The sequence below is a fragment of the Amphiura filiformis genome, chromosome 15, assembly GCF_039555335.1.
Source record: "Amphiura filiformis chromosome 15, Afil_fr2py, whole genome shotgun sequence".
Taxonomy (NCBI): Eukaryota; Metazoa; Echinodermata; class Ophiuroidea; order Amphilepidida; family Amphiuridae; genus Amphiura; species Amphiura filiformis.
In genome coordinates this window covers 2,632,011-2,651,418 of record NC_092642.1, presented here as the reverse complement: position 1 = coordinate 2,651,418, position 19,408 = coordinate 2,632,011, and the positions used below count along the sequence as shown (strand labels likewise).

Here is a 19,408-nt window from a genome sequence, read left to right as displayed (position 1 = left end):
TCCGCTTTTCAACTGTACCCATCAAAGGTGTTGAAGCAGAACAAGCCAGGAAGCGCCTCTCTGTCACTGTGTTTACATTATTATTGCACAGTCATTATTAAATGTGCTCTATTTCATCAAATCCCTTTTCCTAATTGAAAAAAATGCAATAAATATCGACATTTCTTATTGTTTTAAAACCACCTGGTCCCATTTTTTAAACTATAATATAATTTGTTAAAAAAAATATTAAGTCCATCTCATCAGATGATTTCGTTTAAATATTTTGGTTAGAATTTGTGACTGAAACACATTACTGAAAAACATTATCTCGAATTGTGTGAAATTTTTGAAATTCTATAAATTATCATGTGACAGTGTCATTGAATTTTTTCTTATTATTTTTAATTTTACCAAACAAAATAACACATCCATATTGGATATAATCATTTGTATCCCCGTTTGTATCATTATCATGCAAGCACAGGAATGATACCCGGCCACAATCAGGAAATAAAATATGCCAGCAATTTTGGGATATATAGCAAATGGATAGGAACCATTCATTTCACACTTTACACTGCAAAGGCTCAGGCTACTTGTGTAAGTTTAGCCAAACATTTATCAATAGTCAAAGCGCTTTTGAATTCATTAACAGCTTTTAAAGGGGCAAGTTTACAATAGCCTGTGAGAGAGCATTTTGTATTGAGTATGTATTTACACAAGGATGCAATATATTGTACACTTGGGTGTTACCCTGCTTGCCTTGTAGTCACGTTTCAGTAGGTACTAGTGATTTCAAACAAGTAAATTCTGCATCTAAGAATTATATAGGTACGTACATACAGTGTATGAGATTGTTGCCATCTACATTAAGTGTTGGTACAATCCGGTTATCACTATGTAAACTGTATCATATATTTGAATCCCGAACCTCAATCAAAATGATCCACACAAAGTTTACCGCTTGCATGTACTATGATTAGGCCTGTGATCCAGGGAGTTGCGTAACTAAAAATCTTATCAAAATGCCAGCATTTATAAAATAATGGAGGGAAAAATAACGAAAACTTTTATTTTGACACATGTTATTGACATTAACTCAAGAACCGCAAGGGCTTTGATAGGACCTGGTATCCCTGAGCTATGTTTACATCTATCCAGTAACTACAATTCAAGTAGCATGTATACACATTAATTTGATTAGATTCACCTGATTTCTCCACAGCACTGATGTACACTACTAACAATGGAACATTCTTCTTACATAAATACCAGTTAATTTGTGCACCTTTGTGCATGGCAGTGTGGCCAAATATACATTTAGATGTATAAATGGAGGTATATAGGATTTTTTGTGTGGGGTGGATCTTGAAAAAGTGGACTTTTTTCGGGGGCTATTTTATGAAAAGTGCACCTTCCCAAGATTTGGAATTGTTTGGGGGACTTGTTTTTAATACTTTTGCAAATTGGGGTTGCAGTTACCCCCCACCCTTCATACAAGGCTGGATGCATGTATAATATGTTTTGACTGCAAACCCCTTGCATTGCTGCCCCCCCCCCCTCTTTATAATTTTCACAAAATATGACATGTTATCCGACCTATCTTTGGACACTCCAGACAGAACATTTCAGGAATTAAATTATCAGATTCCCGCAAATTATGGACACCACATTTAAAAAAGACATCGCAGTGCCACTCGCAAATGGATATATTGCTTTTGAAATGTATGGTTTTCAATGTATATGTATATGTATTCACCAAGGTTTCATTATCATTGAGGTATAGGACTTTTTATATACGTATTCCACTGTTGTATTTTTATGCATGTGACTTAAAATCATACACGCTATACATGTATCGGCAGTATCTTCAATTGTAAGCATTACTACATTGTACTCCATGTATGAAACATACTAAAATGTGCTCTACGCTATACTGTTGAAGTTGGGTATGTTTTAAATATATGTACGCCATCTTGGATTCTACAGCGATCCCAGACAGCGATCAATACAAAATGGCACATAATGTATCGAGACATCTGGAATAGGCCAGACAAAATATTGCTCTCTAATGAATCATTCTTTTCATGATTTGTAAAGTCACACAAAGACTGTTGCTGGCTTCACATGAATTGCTCATTATGCATTAAAAGGGGACACCTTGTTCACTAGACAGTTTTCATATTATAATTACTTTATTAACTCCTGAAACGTTGCCTTTGACATGACATTTTATGAGATTTATACACAATTTAGAATTGTGGATGTTCGTTAATTAGTTGGCTGGTTAGATTATGAGTCTGTTTCAAGTAAGATTTTATTTGAATACATTATTTTTACTTCATAATCTTAATAATTTTCCAGGGATTGAGTTTTAAGGCGTGCGAGTGCGATTCGCACGCGCCGCACGCCTGAAAATACGCCGAGGTGCGATTTTTAGCACACCTAAAAAAAAAAAAAAAAAAAAAAAAAAAATTTTTTTTTTTTTTTTTTTTAAGTTTTTTATTTTTATTTAGAAAAATTATAAAGATTTTAAAAATTATAAATTCATGTTCAAAATAGGCAAATTTATAATTGATGTTCACATTACAACCTATTTATGAAGTAAAGAAGCATACAAAACAAATGCATTTTAAAATCATTCATAGATTATTATGTGAACATAATTTACAAATTTGCCTATTTTAAACAAGAATTTATAATTTTTAAAATCTTTTGTAATTTTTTTTTTTAAATTAAAACAAATTCCAGGGACATTCTAAAGTTCCAGGGACATTCTAGGGACATTCTAAATCCAAAAAAACTAATTAAAAAAAAAAAATTACAAATGACACTAGCAATAAGTCCAAAGTCCAGGGACATCTATGCAGTATACACCATTCATTACCCCAGAGCTTTTACCATGGCCATTTAAAAAAAGTACATGTATGTTGTCACAATTGTTTTAGCTGAAAATGAAATCATAGTCATACACCAGTTTTGAAAAAAGCACACCTTGGTTTATTTAGGTGTGCGATTTGCAGCACACCTAAAAGCACACCTCGGGTTATCCAGGGGTGCGATTTACAGCACACCTGTCACATTGCAAAACTCAATGCCTGATTTTCTCTAGCTCTCATTCTTCTTTCCATCTTTCATTCAAGGGTAAAAATAAGCGTGCTCTCAGGCTCTATTTGTCCACCGGTTTAGCTTTAAATATTAAAGCTCCCTGTGAGTGTCTTCTATAACCCGGACAGGGAGCTGCTTTTAACCTGAAGCTGAAAGTAGCAATTTAACTGTCTCCTGGTCAATATATTGCCGCTCATATTTGCATGCATCAGAATACATGTAGCAGAGTAAGCAAAGTAAGATTTTTAATACTTGATTATTTGTGGAATAATAATGTACAACTCTTGATTGGTCTCAAGTAGCCGCAGGTTCACACAAAATCCACCTCAATCCTCTTGTTTACAAGTACCCTTGCTTTCATTCTTCATATTCCCCTTAAGTTAAATCTATAATTGTCCTATCCTAGTATTTTGTTTCTTCTCACTATTGTTCTTTCTTGATCAATTGTAGGCCCTATGTCTATTATATATACAACTTAATTGTATTTCTGTATATGACTTAATTGTATGTCTGTATGTCTAGCTGTAGGTTTATTTTGCTTTATGTGCCATGAGTGTCTATTTATGTGGGGGGGGGGGGGCTATTATTATCATTATTTTTAAGGTTTCTTTTTGTTTCTTACTTTCCTGTCTCCTACCATATTTCCTTTAAAAGTAAGTTCCTTCATTAATTTCCCCTCTGTTACCCCATCATACCCGCAGCAAGCAGCTGATACCATTTCCTGAATCACCAAAATATTGATCCCACACATCAATATACCTTCCTGCAGACTTCCTCTACTTTCTTTATCTATCTTTGTATCATCTTCTTCCATTCCCTACTTCACACCCAAAAATCCAGGATTTCAAAGATGGTCAAATATGATCAATGTATCAATGCTATAATCGCCATTCGGAGCCTAATCAATTTGTGTTGTCAGTTTGACATTCGCTACAACATAAATCATGTGTCATTAATCGTGTGTCATCTTAATTTTATTTTCACACAGCATGTTGTTAGGTAACCAATTCCACATGCTCTGCTTTCGTTTCTGTGGCATCTTTACTTCTGTATTACCTTTTTACTTGTAACAATTGTGTTGTGATGAAACTCAATCTGAATTTGAAATTTGGCGATTTGTACCTAAAGTACTAGGCTGATTATCTAGTGGAGGTTTGCACCACTCAGCTCTGCCCAAGTCTTGTGTTTCTATAGTGCAGCCTATAATACATGTATGTAGATTTTGTTTTCCGTGTAAGTCCAATACTACTTGTTTGTTGCTCCTTTTCCTTTATTAGTAAGATACATGTCTACCAGCCGACCCTCCAAACTAATCGATACCATTTCCTATATCAGGTAACATTGATTGTCAACATCAATACACCTTTGCGGGAGACAGACTACATAGACTGCTAACTCAACTGATATTATGGATGAGCTCGAAAGGAGGGTCAAGTTATCAAAAGCTAATAACGTTCAGGCCTCAAATGTACCTTTCCCCAAACAGACATGAGTAGTCGGCTTAAATATTCGCTAGATATTTCACAGTTCATTTCGTGGTTGGATTTTTTACATTTCATTAACTTCAACTGACATCTGACACAGATGTCTTCTTTCCCAGTATTTATGCGATAGACCCAACATTGCATCAATTCCTTTTAATGTCATTAACGGCACAGTGCATCCTTCAACACACAACGTCAAGGTTTTCCTCAAATCTATGTTATTGTTATAAATCACATTCACTGAAAATAGAAACTTGCGACTTTGCCGAACCATGTCTGTTTATTTCCTGTTTCAGAAGTGGCATACAATTTTCATCTTGAAGGATATGTTGATCTATAAAATTGACTTTCATTAGTTATAGTCAACTCAATTATACATTAATTAATATATCCCTACTAAAATGAAATATTTCATTAAAAATTACAGTATGCAAATATTACTAGTGCTTTGGCACATAGAACATAATATTTCTGAATGTATTTTAGAAACAGTAATATTCTAAAGTCAACATTTGACTTTAAAACTTGCAATAAAAATTTCACATCTGTGAAAATTCAACCAACTAAATGAGGCCAGTTGTGCCTACGTGCAAATATATTTCGCTTCAAGAAATGACGTACAATATCACCTAAGTGCAGCTAGACTTGAGCAAAGACCCGCCCTTACTACATGTAGCTGCATAGTGGGCAGTGTAGAGACTTTGCTCTTGAGACTTGCACCTGACATTTTCACTGGTATGCCATGATGTAAACAGAGTCGCAAGATATTAACGTATACTAGTCCAGAGAATTCTACATGCTTCTGGGACTGATCCTATGATAAAAGCACACTGCAAGTCAAATTAATTTACTGTACATACTCCGTGTATCTTGCATAATATTTGTAGAGCTTTCTGAGAGTGACAGAGTTACACAATCTGCTGTTTAGTTATCTATTTATTTATACTTATTTCGAGAAACATGATAAAAAGACAGCTATTTATATTTTGCCTGATTGAAATATGTAAATTTGGTGCTACTTCAGATAAGGTACCATCTAAATTTGCATTGCAAAGCGTATGCAGGCATTTTAGTTTTAGTAAATTCCTCTCAGCCAATTCTATTCCTAGATCGGAATGGACACAATAGGTTTTTTTAAAAGAAACTCATCAGCAGCCATTGTAGTAGAGGTTTTGATTTGCTGCATTATTGTATTCATTTGATCTATTTTGGTTATTTCTCAGTCATCAGCTACATTTTGCTGTTCTTAATCTTAAATATTTTAGGCTGTTTTATCACACAAACCATCTCAGCGTGCATGCATTATTGAGCCCAATTCTCTCTCAACAAGTGATAGGCATCAATTTATTAAGCTAATGGTTTACTCTGATGGTTACTCCTTTGGTTTCATTTCCTACATTGTATGATTGTACATGCATCTAATTTTAAAGAGTCACACATCAATGACTGCTTTCATGTGAAATGTTTTAATCAAAAATAAATGAAGCACACAAAAAATCTACAATAGATTTCTTCATGATCACACAGATTCTCAGCGAGATACTTTAAAAATGAAATTTTTTGCAGAATATTAATTTTCACGAGCCAACCTAATAAATAAAAATGCAAAAATTTGTTCTAATCTTATCTTATGTAACTTGAAGTTGTAAGAACATTTAAAATTGCAAATTTAAAGTTAAGCAAAGTAGCTGAACATCGGCAAAGCTTGAAACATTTCGCCTGCAAAAATTACCATTTTTACAGTACCATTTTTACAGTAATGTGATCTATACCCACATGTCATCAAGATCATGGTTTATGTGTTGGACATGTGGTGATGCAGTCACGTAGCTACTGCTTCCAGGAAGTAAAAGGTTGTTTTAACTTGTTTTGATGTCCAGGGTGCACTACTAAATAAATGTCCCATTGAAATACACATGAAAATACAAGAAAGTAAGATTGTCTTTCTACCTCATGTAACAATAATTTTAATATTTTGATAGAACCGATGTCTTAAATAACGATTAAATTTTTATTTAAGTTTGACCAAGTTAAACAAGTTAAAAAAAAAAAAAGTCGAATTTGAGAGATACGAACCCCTGAACAACGCCATCCTGAATTTCAGCTGACACTCACGCCTCCTTACCAGTTCCAGTTATGATATTGTTCTGAGAGCCTATCACCCATGCACATTCGATTTGGAACATTTTCTGAACAGATATGTAATGTTGAGCTCCTATTCTATTGTTTTTATCAAAACAACCAAGAGTCACTCAAATTCGGTTCCCTCAGGACGCCGATATATTTCGCATCTAGGCGCTATTTTTACTGGGACTAAAAAGGGTTAAACCAAATGTAGAAGAATTTAGTGTAGTGCACCCTTCAGTACAAACCCAAATGATTTCATGGAAGCACAGTTCAATAACCTGAGTTAACCTCGACTCATCAGACAAATCCCTAATTTTTGAAGTCATCGCTCTTTTTCAGGTCCTCGCTATATTCTCAGCTCTATCATGTACAAAACTCCCTCGGTCCACCACCACCATGTTCCTCATTTTGGTCGCGATTAAAACAGTCAGTATTTTCCAAATAAAATTAAAAGTGCTGGTATTTAATTTTGAAAAGGCTATAATAATATTAAAATTACTAATTGCAACTTAAAAGGGCATTTTGTGATCCACACTCCTTAGCATCACCCCCCCACCACTTTTCTCAAAAAAAGTTGAGATTTTTATACCACTAGAAACCTCTGGCTACATAATGTTCATGTACAAAAAATTTCTTGCAGATTAATTTGTTTAGCAATGATATCATGAAATTTGAATTACATTCTGCTACACCAGAACGAAACTTTTTGTGGTACTGTGCGGTATCCTTCAGAATCTCCTAATTGGAAAAAAATGGCCTCCTCCTTTCTTCAAGCACTGTTGAAAAAGACCGAAAACTACTTACAATGCTATTTTTACATCGAAGAAAAAAAGAGGAAAAACCTACCTCCCTCATCAATTCATTATCCTCTGGACAGGACGAGAACCAAAACATTACGGCCTTATGCAATACCAATATAACATCCTGATTCCTGAGGTTAGGTTTACATGTATGTATCATTATCAACAACATAAATAGAGTACTGTGACCATCGTATGACCCCATGTACAAATTAAACCTTCCTTTCAATCATGGGACAAATGACAATGAAACACTTTTGGTACAATGTACACATTTGTTTCTGCGCCTACATGTAACTCAAAAACTGCTTTGGAAAACAACAATATTTTTCCTTACTCCAACCAACACGTTGTGAAGTATCGCTACTTGTCAAGTTGTCAACATGTATTGATCTACATGAAGGGTTCGTTCACAAAACAAAGTGACCCACCCATTTAGGCATTTGATACACACAAATGTAAGTTTACATACATGTACTTGTTTTATCTTACATATTTCTTCAGAAATAATTGATTTTTTAAAATAAATGACATTTTGTGATTTTCTCATCCACCATTTTCTAGCAACTTTATTCCAGCTTTCTCAGTTATTTCAAAAATCTCCCTCTCTGAATGACTTTTTTTGTGTGTGAAATTATGTTTACCAAAATTGTAAAACATTGGATCCAGACTTGGAAACTGTCCCTTTGGTAACACTGCAATATCCAGGGGTCCACTCAGGCGATGTGATGCGCTCAAGCTGTCCACAAACCAAAAATACACAATCAAAACTTAGTAAATTGTGGTAAAGTGCATCACATCATAAGAATTTCATAATTGACACTTTGACTGGAATCCCAATAGGTGTATTTATCAACCTGACATGGAATCAATAGGTTATTCGTTTTTCCTTACACCTAACATCTAATTGCTCCTTCAACCAGGGACGTGACAATTCCCTAATTGAACATATTATAAGTCCTTTGTGTTACCTGTTAAGAGATCATGAAGAAGTAAACATATTTTTCTGGTTGCACTAACATAGCAATGTATCAAATTGCTTGCGCAAGCCTAATCCTGCAGAGCATACACATGATACGTATACTGTAGGGGTGTTTTTGTGGCATGTTTGCGGCGCAACTGTGTAATAGAACAAGTGGGATATATCTGCGACAATTTTTTAGGAGGGCTAAAATTGCAAATATTCATCCCATTTGACCGACTTTCAGACGCTTGGAGTGCCTGAACATTTGCTAAATTAATATTATCCCTTTAAATGCTAAAATGGACCAAAATTTGCTTCATTTTGGGCTCAAACTTGCAAAAAGGTTGAAGGAAAGAACATCACAAATGTTGGTCAATTTTTCCTGGTATTCCAAGCAGGGGGGAGAAGAACCCCCTTTCCCTAGTCGGTATGCCACGGAAGTAAGGTGAAACTATGTCCATGTCGCCTATTCTTGACAACATTCACATGCTTCAGTGATTCAGCAATTCACTGCCAAGTTACAGAAGCAGAGGCAACTCATTTAAAGCACAACTTTAGCCTACATTTTGTACTTGACAGAAATGAGGTTCAGGAAAATATGCGGGAAAAGTGGGAAAAAATATTTAATGAATTTGTATGCCTTTATTGTAAGCTCTGCTTTGTATGGGTCATGAACTAACAGCTCCACACATTGAAAACAATTATCACTTTTTTTCTTATAATTTACATAAAGTCAAGTCAAATTTCGACTGAACAAAATCTATTCACAACATACATGTAGCCAACATGTATGTACAAAAGAGTTATAATTTCATCCTGATTTTGAATGCAAGCAAGTAGACCTACATACACTAGACGCTCTACTCTACGGCTGATTACAAATGTGTGACTGGACTCATAAATTAAGGGCAACTTATTTTTAATTACTCAAGTATCTAGCATAGAGGCTACTGTCGTACTAATTGATATCCGTGTACAGGAAATGTGGCCCTTGAAAAATAACGCGACAATGGGCTATTCCACTTGAAACCATATACCCCTATGGATGAGAATCTTAATCTTTCACACAGGGAGTGTAGATTTCAAATGGAGTTACCTGAATGGGTGACTACATTTGAAATTCACACTCCCTGTGTGGGAGATTAAGATCATGTCTTCCATAGGGGTGTATGGATTTCAACTGGAATAGCCCAATGGTCAAGGCTGAATACCTGTGTACAAAAATAGCTTGATCTGAATACCAGAAATGCACATGACCCAAATCACGTAGGACAAGTACTGTAAGCACCATTCCAAATTCTTTCACGTTTTCGGAATTGTCACAAGGCCAAAACTAGTTTTCAAGATCCCTTTTTTTGTCACAAGGCCAAAACTGGTTGTTGTGTTATTATTTTCAAAGGATTTTTGTTTTTCCTACAGTACCTGCTTATAATTAAAAGAGGTTTAGAGGTTTAAGCAAAATTAATGTATTTCAGCTCCACTCATTTTATGAAATTCCTTGTTTACATACATGTATGTATTTTTTAAATGTCACCTAAACTGTGAATGAAGCCCAATGTGAAGCTCAAGGATAGCTAAAGCAATCCCTAAATTCTTTGTTTAGAATCACAAAAAGTGTCTGTTATTATGTTTTAAGATTTGTCTTTTACAAACACAGAAACTTATTTGACAGTTGAACCATGCTCTGTTAGATATGTGTAGCAACACAACCCGGTCAGCACTATGTGTAATGATGTCGCTATGAAAACTGAAAGAAAAAAAACTTTAATGTTGAGTACATGTCTACAATAAGGATGCATCACATACTCCTGCATTCCCAATTCTACCCTCACACTTAGGGAGGGAAGAATTGGACAATTGCTTCTTAGCATGTTTCTACTGAGCAGGGCGATGCGAGGCATATGCGGCAACCCTCTAGAAACAGTTGACCTTACCGTCAACCACCTTTTGAGCTGGTAATACACAGGTTAAGTAGAAACGACCCTGGTGGTGACACACGAGCAATCAAAATCTGAACTTAAAGCAGCTTGAAGGTTACAAAAAAGTTTTTCTATACCTCCGCGCTCCCAAATATGTGGGTAGTGAGCTGTTACCCCACATTTGCAGCACGACAGAAACGACTCAGCTGACGATGAGAGGATTAAAAATGCAGATGATTATAGCAGAGACACACAAACAATTTATGAAGTTATTACTTTGTATATTTTTAAGAATTAATTGTATCATGTAGATTTTGTATAATTGTATTAAGAGTAAGACTGACTGGGAATTGCACGCAGCACATGGGTAACCCAGAATTTGATAAGTCAAGCATGAACTTTTTTAAATGAAAAGGAGTCTACTTCTGGTAAATATCACACTTTACGCAAAAATACACTTGGTGGCTAGGGGCAAATACGCCATCAACCCTGTATGAAAAAATTCCTTTAAAAGGGAGTGGTCATGCCATATGGACATTGATAATATTGATGTCATCCAGTTTGGACTTGAGCAACAAGGCACAGCATCAGAGTGGTAGCTTGGCGGTATAACTTAGTACAAACATAGGCAAGGTGTCCGGTGAGGAAAAATAAAACAAAAATGTGAAAATATAATGAAAACTGGTACCAAAGAATACAAAATTTGTCTTGCAATTGACGATACAGACCTGATAGGCTCTGATAATTGTCTGTACAGCTAAGTGGTCTTCAATCACCATCCTGTCCAATGGAATTTGTTTGGTTACAGCGCCCTCTATCTTCTCAGTGACTGGGTACATGGACTTCGTCTCTGGAGGTCTTGTATAGGCCTGCCCAGGTACAATGTCTTTCTCCAAGTTGCTGAAGAATGTCTGCCATGACTGAAATGAAACCACATTGCAAGAAGTATGTTCAGTTTGTTGAAACTATAATAAATTATATTATAAAGCATTGACAAAGATGAACCATTACATTGCATTCAATGGGTAATGATGGTAATGGGAGACTTTAATTTCCCCCACCCATATAACATACATGCGTCATATTCAATCAAAACTTGTACAAATCGCATCTACATAACATATTTATTTTATCAATGAGGCAACATCAACGGCCAAAAAGGAACAGGGTCACCAGGACCCTGAGAGCAAGTTCAGAAGTATGTTACTGCATGGAAGCGGCCATTGACCCTGTCATCGCGTATCCAGGAACTACCGGTCGCTTAGGCGCACTTGAATGCGCCACATACGCGTTATTGATCGCGTAGGACGCTTGTGCTGGCGACGTGTTCGTTAGCACCCCAGCGACCTCCCGTGTGACTGTTGCCGTTAGCACCCCATGACAGCTCCCATACATGTGTCAATTTGTGATTCGCAGGATCTTATTTTTCAAGCTCTGTGGCGTGCAAATTTGGCTGGTCCGATTTTTAGAGTGGGGGACCTGGGGTCACATACAAGATTTGATGTATTTGGTCTTAATGTACTCTTTATTTCTTCACCCTGCATAAGCAGTGCTTACACACTGATTTGTCTATTGTGGACATGAGCGGGGGCACCACCCCACCCGCATTGTGTATTCTAGCCACATACTTTAAAGTACTATGTCACTTTTGAATTTCGCAAATTATATTTAGAGATTACTGCCCAAAGCTCATGAGCCCAAACTAGAGAGAAAAATAAGTTTGGAACCTTTTGGAAGGGTGTTGAACTTATATATAGAGAGGCTTTCTTATAACATACCTTTAAGCTATAAGATTAGAAAGCAGAATCTGACATTTCATTTTGAACTGTTAAAAAGGGCATTTCGTGATCCACAGCATCATCACCCGATTCACACCATTTTTCTCAAAAAAAGTTGAGATCTTTATACCACTGGAAACCTCTGGCTACATAATGTTTACGGTACCAAATATTTCTTGCAGATTAATTCGTTTTAATAGCAAAAATATCGTCAATTTTGAATTTCGTTCTGGTATACCAGAACGAAATTACATAGTGGCCTATGAAGCAAGTGTAATACACATAATCATGCATATTTCGCAATCGCAAAATTGGAATCAACTGAAATTTTGGGAATAAGCTTTTTTCGTGGATATCTACTGAAAAATGTCATAATAGGTAGATGCTAGGATCATGAAATCCTCCTTTAAGTATGATTTACTGCTCTTAAAATAATGAGCTGGTCTACTCTCACTCTCACTATTTATTTAAAATTTTATTGTATTCTTGCCAATGGGGTAGCCCCGAGGGGGGGGGGTACTCAGTACAAATGACCATACGGGACGTGCCGCAAACATGGGTAGCATTTTCAGCCTTCTGGTATATCAATGACCCCTTTTTCAAAGCCTATTTTGGTATATGAATGGGTCCTTTTTTCAAGATTCCAGAAAACAGCCAATTTTTTCTTAATCTAGCCAAAATTTTCCCAAAATTTTGGGAAAATTTGTAAAAACTAAGGCAATTTTGGTTAAATTCGGCCAAAAATTTTGACTTTTGGTATATATCAATGGGTCCAAATTTCTTGAAAAATTGGTATATTTATGGGTCCACTTCCAAAATCTCAGCGGCACGTCCCTACCAAAACCAAACTTGAGTACCCCCCGGGGGTGTAGCTTCTTGCTAGTTTCAGATATTTTTGTTTGATTTTCATGTAGAGCGCTCTGTATATGAAAAAGTGATTGCTGCTTATAATTTAACTAATTAATGTACTTCAGCCTAAAGATTCAGGTGAAGATTGGCATTTTGCAATTGGCTTTGTAGATAGGCAGTGCTTTATTAGATAAATTATTGTTGTCGATACAGTCGATGCAAACTGCGAAATAAATGGCTGTCTCTGTACAAAATGTTAGAGAATACACCTCTTGAAGGTAAACCTCCAAAAAGGCTCTGGACACGGACCTTTGATTTTGAGATTCCTAATGACCAGACCATCACAAGTGACAGTCTTTGCTGCCATCACAGGAAATAACCATCTCATTGGACCACTTTTGGCCAACCAGGGTTCGGGTTTAAACCGGCAAAACCTCATATACATGTAGCCACTCAAATATTAAAAAGTAACACAGAAAGCTCATAAACCTTGCTATATGTATACAAACCCACCCAAGCCCAACTAGCCAAACACCCTTGCCCCAACCCCCAAAAGGGAATTAGGGGTGAAATTGATTTCACCCCAAAATCCGACCTATATTTAGCTTTTAAACTTAGTAAATGCATGCATTTATTAAAATAAAATTTCAATTGCTTTTTTTTAGCCTCATCTCATCAAAATGGCAATTTTTATGGCTAATTATAGGAAGGAGAAACCTTTCACATAATTTTGGAAATTAAAAAAAAAATCTAAAATTCTAAAAATACCCAAAAAATACCTTCAAGTGCAAAAGCTTTTTTCTTCTGGGTAAGAATTTTGTTCTTACATGCAACAGCTTTTTTCTTGCAGGTTAGAAATTTGATAAATAATTAATTAATAGGCCCATGCATGCATTTTGTATATGACCTATATTTATCAAATTTCTAACCTGCAATAAAAAAGCTGTTGCATGTATGAAAACAATTCTTACCCAGAAGAAAAAGCTTTTGCACTCGAATGTATTTTTTTGGTATTTTTAGAATTTTAAATTTCCAAAATTATGTGAAAAGTTTCTCTTTTATTTTGTTAGCGATAAAAAATAACAATTTCGATGAAATAAGGCAAAATAAAGTAATTAAAACGTTAACACATTCATGCATTTTAAAACATTAAATATAGGTCAGATTTTCAGGTGAAATCAATAATTATTTCTCCCCTAATTCCCTTTTGGGAGTAAGGGCAAGGGTTTTGGATTAAGTTAAAGGTTAGTTGGGCTTGGGTGGGTGTATATGTAGTATTAAGTTTGGGGGTGGGTTAGAGTTTGTGTAAGGGTAGGAAAAACATTTTAAAATAAACACAAATTTCGGCATGGGTTTCGGTATTGATTTCAAACCGATATACATTTGTAAACCAGGAAATTTGGTAAATCGAATATGCCTATTGTCAAGCTGAACAAATGTACACTTTCACTGTTTCTGAATTTTGAAACATGCTTCAAAGCAAGTGGACTAAAAATGATACAAATCATTTGTTTTGTCATACATTGTATCAGTATACTCAAATAGCACAATATCGGTGATTAAATATACATTGAACAGCCATATTTAGCATGGTGGCCATCTTGGAAAAAATAGTAAAAAATTGAAAAATAGTAAATAGTAAAGCCCTGCCTCCTCCTTTTTTGAAAAAGTCCGGACGAGAAACTTGTTTCTTTTTTTACTTGGCCTAATTTGTTTTGAGATGAAAAAACTGAACTATAAATCACTTTTTTAGTTTTTGCCAGTTTTACAAAACTGGCAAAAATTGTTTTTGCCAAGCGGTTTAAACCGTGTTTTTTTCCACCTGTATCAAAAACCTGCAAACCCTGTTCCCTGCAAACCCTGTTGCCAACCAAAACATCAATGGCAACTTGTCATTAATATCAACCGAGAAGTTGTACTAGAACTTATTTCTTTATGGACACTCGGACAGCAATGGAACGGTTCCATTCGGAGAACCTGGTTTATTCAGGATGGATGGCATTCAGGCTACACATCTAGGCACACTGCAGTCAGCAATCAGTTACAGGAGTCGCCTGCATACATGTATTGTTTGACTGGGTATGCAGCAATACCACTTTTGGAATTTTGGAAGCAGGCATTGCCGTCTAGATTTTAAATAGGCCCGTTATCGATTGTCGAAAGTATCGATAGTCGGAAAATTCATTCCAACATGTCGGTACACTCAATGGTAGTATCGATACACAAACGATATGGCACACAGAGAAGATTTATAAGCAGTCTCATGATACAACTTGAGAACCAGTCTACTAGAAATTTCAATTGAATGAACTGCGTACACTGTGTGATGAACGCCCACGTGTGCGTAACGCGGAAGTGAATCCAACCTTGCCAACTCACTCGTGATTGGTTAGTATTTTCATATTGTATCCATGGTCGTGCGTTCGCGTTGTACTTTGAAATACGCGACATACGAAATCGGTCGCATCGCGTACAGCTGTGTCCATTAAATTGAAATTTTTACTTTTAGTATACCGATTTCTTGTACTTTCAGACTTTTATTCCTCATTCAAATGTGGGTCGATAGCAACAAAAAAGAGCTCATTTGAACAGGGTATCGATGTTCTTTTCAGGGATCATCTCAAAACGCTTATCGACCCAAGTTTTGGACATATTTTGAGTGTTTGAAAATCGCGTCTTTGCAACGGGAAGCAACAGTGAGCAATTGTGTGAAACTGATAGACTGGTTCTCAAGTACCTGGATGTTTCAGTTGTATCATGGGACTGCTTATAGTTATAAATCTTCTCTGGACCCACACCAGGAGCTAAATATTACCACTTCATTCTTTAAAAATAGTTTTATTGCCGATATCAACAGAGAAATACCGCGATCTTCTTGTAAGGTTGAGTGGTAATGACATGGACATTCCGAATGAAAGAATCATGTGAATTAGACATCTTTATTAGCTTGTTTCGGTGTTGAAAGGGATTCAATTTCATGTTTCACCGTTGTTCATCACTGATTAACAACTCGCGTCCGGCGCATCTGTGTGGTTTACTTCGCGCGGGCAGCTTAAACCACTCAGACGACGCGGACGCATCGTTGTTTATCGGTGATGAACAACAGTGAAACATGATTGAATCCCTAATTCAAACATCCCATGTATTGGCGGGTAGCCTGGTAGCATGTCAAATTTTTAGCCCTGTGTACAGCAGCAGTATGCATTTTCCACTTCCACTCCAGCAACCCGTCCAGCGATTCAATCATCGCACTAGACTGGGTTGTAGTGACCAGGAAGAGAAAAAACAACTATGCTTCAACAGGGTACTACATGCAGGGTTCGAATTCGTTTAAAAATTTTGCATAGCAGTTTTTGGTTAATTCATCATAATCAGGATACTTCCGTATAATGCTAAAGCACTATAAAAAGTGCTACATGTAACCAAATGCAAAATTGGGTAACAGTTACTTCAAAATATGGAGCAAACTGCTATATGCGATACAGCCGAATTCAAACCCTGACTACATGTACATTTCATTGAAAAAATATATTCCATTTCTCTCATGAGCTTGACTTGATATTTTGAAGCAACACATTCCATTTGAATAGCTGGTGTGCATCAAGTAAATCCTCACCTTGTGCACACTGTTTGGATCTTCTCGCCATGATTCATACATGGCTTCCTGATAAGTTGAACTGTGGCCATTGAGAAAAGGTTCTGAGGCCACAGCTGTTGATGGTGCTCCTGGAGCATTTGTCTTTGTTGTGTGTAGGCCCTTTTTACGGGGCTGCCAGGGGTAGGCCAGATGATGATTGAAACGTCCTGGTAACAAATTTCGACACCACTGGATTCTTACCCTGCGTCAACACTGTCTTAATTCCGTAACGATACATTTTCTGTTCTTGTCCTTACCGCCACTGACCGGATTGATTAATAGTCTGTCTTGAAACCGCCACTGACCGGATTGAAATAATGTCAGTCTAGGAAAAGGGTGAAAAATTGACGGCTCCAGCTTTGTGGCAGACAGGGCCTGGCAAGAAAATAACGGACTTTTCGCCCGAATTTCTGTAGTATAGAAGTTGTAGATAATCACACCAATATGCTCAGAATATGAGCATATGCAAATTGCACTTCACAGATTTCCACCACCACAACAAATTAATACATGTTAGGACGGCGATATTTATTGGCACGACAAAGTTGTCTTAAAGTTTGTACATACACACACGCAAATTTCACTAAAAGTACCAGCTGTTGTTTTAGTCACTGCTTGTTATGTTGATTCCACAACGAATCAACTCGTCAGTTGCAGCTGATAGATCCTTGATTCTTGATCTTGACAATTGTTTTGGTTGAACGATGAAAGCCAATGCAAATGCAATGGTCAACAATGATGCAATACTGTGATTTAGATCGCCGGTCGCAGAAACATTTAAACTCTTCTTACGCTGAATTTTCGACGATAGAGAGATCAATGTTCGAAGAGAAGTTTGAATTTTATTTAATGTAAACACTGTCACAAACACACATATGTTTTGCTGGGAAATATCGAGTTTTTACGTGCGATACTGTAGCATTTTCAGAGCATAACTTGCATCCCGCGAATACAAACGCAGATCTTAGGAATATTCCAGTGACCTTTGACATTTCTGGCCGACGTTAGACTTTTTCCAAGTACAAATGTATTTGTCCACCAGTTTATCAAAGTAAAATATTAAAAGATCGAATAAAATGAATGCCAACATTCGGTAAAAAATTAAAATACTTCATAATTTTTGACGAATCCTAATATGATCACATGGATCCAGATTAGCCGATAACACAACAGTGCGGGGAGAAATTCCATACAAACATTACACATCTGCTCGGGCTTTGCTACAAGACTAACTCTTTCCTCCAAATAGCGACGACGTGGAGGGTGCTAACACAAAACCCAGGTGATAGGGTGAGTGATAAAACCATAAATCGATTATAGGATAGGGCTAAACCAGATAGGCCTAATCCAAAAGACACTATAGGCCAAGAGAGAAAAAGCCCCCCTCCCCCACACACACAGTGAGACACTCAACACAAAAGTTGGTATAAAGTTAAACCATGCGTAGTTACCAAATCTTTCAGCTTCTTTCAAAGACCCAATTAACTTGGCAATTTTTTTTGTCAAATAGGCCTAGGGCCTACACCTTTTCCATGCAATAGCCTACCGAGGACACAATTTGGTCACAAAAACCACTTTTTTGTACTCAAATGTAGGCCTATTATATAGGGCCTAAGTTCATACGTGATGGGACGGTGATGGTGCATGGTGATAAACTTTTTTTTGTAGTTTTCAATGACTAGAATTTCAAATACCCCTTTTCAAATGCCGCGTTTTTCCAAAGTAGGCCTAGGCTACCCCACAAACTCAGTCGCGGACAGTGCAAAAAACGACCCCTTTTCCGCGATATTTGGTAACACGCATGGTTACCAACTTTTGTGTGCTGAGTGGGGTGGGTATAGGGGTGGGCATTGGCGTAGCGTCATAGGGGACGTGCCCCCCTCCCCCATCAATCTCAAAAAAAAATTTTCATAGGAAAATGCCCCCCCCCCCATCAGACCCGGTCCCCCCATCAGACCCGGTCCCCCCATCAGACCCGCCCCCCATCAGACCCCCCCAATATATGATGACCCACGCGCGCTACGCCTCAAAGTCAAACTTATATAATTGTTTCTGAATAGAAATAATCTTATTTGGGGGCAAATATTTTCAAGTTTGAATCATCATCAAAAGCTAATCTATGAGAATTTGACTTTTCGAATTGGAACGGGAATTGGAATCGATTTAGTCAGAGATCCCGATCTCTGACTAAATCCCTCATATAGAACACCACATTTAAACTTGGCTTAAAACATAGATAGATGGTCCATAAAATAAAATGAACAGAAAACTCTCCTGACAGCAATTAGGTTTTAAGGATCCAGAATTTAACCAGGTCTTAGTATAGTCATGATCATAATGAGTGTCCTCAATTTAGGCTTAATTATTTTAGTTTATCGCATCCAGAAACAAAAAAAAAATCGCATTTGATGATTTTAAAGATAGGCCTACATTTTAAAGGCCGAAAGGAGGTAGGCCAATACTATAGGGTTAGGTTTTTGCAATAACGTGGACAGCGGACTAAAAATGGAAAATTGTTACTCTCTTCAATTAGAGTTAAAAACTCATTCTTCAAAAGAGTGAGAAAAGTGAAAATCATTTTCACTCCAAAAGAGTGGTAACCTCGCTTTCAACTTATGCCATTAATCGAAAAAGAGTAATATCTCTACCTTGAAATAGTGGTGGCGACTCTTTTAGGAGTGGCTTTCACTCTTTTAGGAGTGATTTTTGTACTCTTCTCACTCTTCAAGATTGTAGCTCTTAAACTTAACAAGTTCAAGT

The 19,408-nt window shown here is 36.6% G+C and overlaps 1 protein-coding gene across 3 annotated transcripts in view; it reads right to left on the bottom strand.

Annotated features, from left to right (window-relative positions):
* The window catches only part of LOC140171145 (2-oxoglutarate dehydrogenase complex component E1-like), a 70,079-nt gene extending 52,454 nt beyond the window's left edge, over nucleotides 1-17,625 (bottom strand). For 2 of the 3 annotated variants that reach the window (XM_072194330.1, XM_072194331.1), the window contains exons 1-2: nucleotides 16,628-17,625; nucleotides 11,113-11,304 (exon numbers count right to left, since the gene is read on the bottom strand). In XM_072194330.1, coding sequence (XP_072050431.1) covers nucleotides 11,113-11,304; nucleotides 16,628-16,669 — 234 coding nt within the window. In that variant the 5' untranslated portion in view covers nucleotides 16,670-17,625. Of the gene's footprint in view, nucleotides 1-8,145; nucleotides 8,386-11,112; nucleotides 11,305-16,627 lie in introns of those variants that run through there. The other variant, XM_072194332.1, reaches the window with a different exon arrangement.
* Between the last annotated feature and the right edge of the window lie 1,783 nt (nucleotides 17,626-19,408).